Consider the following 2,795-nt stretch of genomic DNA (forward strand, 5'->3'; position numbering starts at 1 on the left):
CTAAACTGTATCTCTGTAATTTTAATACAATTAGGTAATTCAGCGTTCACAACATTTTTCGCGTACAGAGCCAGCCGACCAACTCAGCCATAGCAAATATTGCTATAGTGATGTCGAAGGCGAACGCGAGAAATAGAAAATCACGTTCTGTTTGGAATTCAACAACTTTCAGTGTGCGCCCCGGGCCCCACCCCGCCCATTAATGTGGTCGAAGGACGCGGTTTCCATAGAAACGACGAAAAGTTGAAGATGGCGTGCAGCACCTCAATATGGTCGAAAATGTAGTTAGATATATATATCGGCCGTCCCCACTCCTGACCCTTGCCGCATCTAGGTAAAATATCTTTGCTTATATGAATACTTTGTTAAAAATTAAATTTCTAATTTAAAATATGTATACACATATTACTTTGTTAAAAAGTTTTGTAAAAATTATGAATGTAATCACCGACTTCCTTTTTGCCGTTCAGCAAGAAACCACTATTACGGATTTAGGGTGATGTACGTACGATTTGAAAATTGAATATATAAATATCTGTAATGTTGGTCACAGTTGGTATCCAGTCTGCCGAATGACGTGTGACGTTGAGCTAAAGCCTACTTAGTAAATGCATACGCCATCTAGCGGATTTAAGCATACATGCTCAAGTCAAATAGGGACTTACGTTACCGGTAATATTTAAAAATTCTAAAAGCGCTAAATTGAAATTAAAACTTGAGGATCGGAACTGATAAGAAAATAAAAACCGAATATTCAAATCAAGCCGATCCCGTAGGACTGCAAATGAAACTCGAAACCTTAAAAATACAAAATAACGGTACGAAAACAGTAAAATGAAAACACAATGAATAAATTAAATAAAGAAAACGTAAATTGGAAAAGAAAGCAAAAGAGGATCCCATAATCATAAATATTTATGTTCGCAAGGACACTTTATGCCTAAATAAAAGAAAAACCTTTTACCAAAAATAGAAAATGCATTAAAATCAAATTCCCACGAAATAAATTTCCAGATGTGTGAAAACTATGAAGCCAAATTCCCAAAGTGGTAAATTGCCTCTTTCCTTTCCTTTTTTTTTTATCTCTTTAAGTAAACACTAAAAGAAATCTAAATCACAGGACTTCTGGAGATATTAAGATGCAAGCACGTTAAGTTGAAAAGACCATTTTCCCAAGACCCTAAGCTATAAAACGTAACTTGAACCCCTTTTTATGGCATTTCTTATGAAGGCCCCAGGCCCTTTCTCATAAATCGAAGGAACAAAAAAAGGGCCCTATTGTCTACAAAACACATGTAGTCAACAGCAGAAAATCGAGTCACCAGATAACTGACCCCAATGCTCATATTCCAATATTTATGACTTAGGGAACGTCTCCACTTACGCCCCAACAAATCGACATCTGAAAGCCAAAAGTCAAACCAAAATTGACATGCCCATTTGCCCTTTTAAAATCACTTAACAAAGGGTGGTCCAAATAAGATTTTTATCGTTTTTCCTGGAAACTCTTCTTTTCTACACTATTATCCCCTCCCATACATAACCATTTTAAACCGGTTTTCTTGCGTAATAAGGGCGTGGGCAAACCTTTCTTCCTAAATTGCGATTGGCTTTGTTCTTTACTAAATTCAATTTTATGACCCATGATAGGCTAACCCAATTTTTCCTAGGCGTGGCCTAGCCATATAAAACTAGCTCCGCGCCGTTTTTTAGACAGATCTAAATTTTTCTCTCGAACAAAAATCGATTTCGGACCTCCGCAAAAACCATCTTGCTAGTTTAAACTCGCATTTCCATATTTTTTACCATTATTATTGTGATCTTTAAACCTAGATATCGAAAATATAAAAAGAGACAAATAATAAAATAATAAAACTAATTTCGGTTCGTCGTTTAAACATTGTGAGTGCGTGACTCAAAATATGGATAACATGTGAAATTGTGATTCGTCGAAATTTAATTCATTACAACCTAACTTGTGCAAGCGAAATACAACCAGTGTTCCCAAAAGTGAAATTAACAAGTGTTTTATTCGTATGAACCCTTTGTTTTTCCTATGTATTTATTTCCAGGGGAACAACTTATGTTCTAAGACAGCAACGAACTCGAATAGTGAACAATATAGAAAAGGAATTAACAACATTTTAAATTTACCGCGACATAGATAACGTTAAATTCTTCCTTATCGACTATCAAAACTAAATTATAAATTGTCGACATCCGAGTTGGACGTCACAAATTTGGTGGCAGCGGTGTTGGATATTGCTGTTCCTAGAAATAATAGAAGAAAATTAATTTCTTCAACCTGGCGAAGAAATTTTATTAATTTAATTCGGAAATTTGCGCTACCAACACATTCTCCGAAAATATTTCAACGCCTCTGAGAGACGGGTGCTTCCGCTGCTCGTCCGCTCCTGCGGATTCCAAAGAGGCGCAAAACCTCCACCCAGGCACGCAGCCAGAATATTTGGAACCTGGGCAAAAAAGAACAAGTATCTTTCTTCAATAAATATATGATAAAAGAAAGATAAAATAAATAATCAAGGTCTGAATACAAACTCGAATTTTACTTAGAAGTGTTCAGGGGTTTTTGAGCCACGGGTTTCCCCTGAACTTTACGTCAGAAAAGACAGAGATTTGATGTGACTTACGTGATCCCGTGGCAGCGAATTAAATATATCTCACTAAATCATAAAAATAAAGCAAGTTAAAAGAAGCTGCACGATCATCAATCAAATTTTGAACGAGATCAAGGACTTAACGAAGGAAAATTTCACCCGACCAATTCGACAGGG

General features: G+C 36.1%; 1 protein-coding gene across 4 annotated transcripts in view; it reads right to left on the reverse strand.

Moving 5' to 3' along the window:
* Positions 1-1,168: 1,168 nt before the first annotated feature.
* Positions 1,169-2,795, reverse strand: part of LOC117167779 — an 8,550-nt gene continuing 6,923 nt past the window's right edge. For 3 of the 4 annotated variants that reach the window (XM_033352952.1, XM_033352953.1, XM_033352954.1), the window contains 2 exons: positions 2,354-2,474; positions 1,176-2,271 (listed from right to left, as the gene is read on the reverse strand). In XM_033352952.1, coding sequence (XP_033208843.1) covers positions 2,199-2,271; positions 2,354-2,474 — 194 coding nt within the window. In that variant the 3' untranslated portion in view covers positions 1,176-2,198. Of the gene's footprint in view, positions 2,272-2,349; positions 2,475-2,795 lie in introns of all 4 variants that reach the window. The other variant, XM_033352955.1, reaches the window with a different exon arrangement.

This window comes from Belonocnema kinseyi, chromosome 2 (genome assembly GCF_010883055.1).
Source record: "Belonocnema kinseyi isolate 2016_QV_RU_SX_M_011 chromosome 2, B_treatae_v1, whole genome shotgun sequence".
Lineage (NCBI taxonomy): Eukaryota > Metazoa > Arthropoda > Insecta > Hymenoptera > Cynipidae > Belonocnema > Belonocnema kinseyi.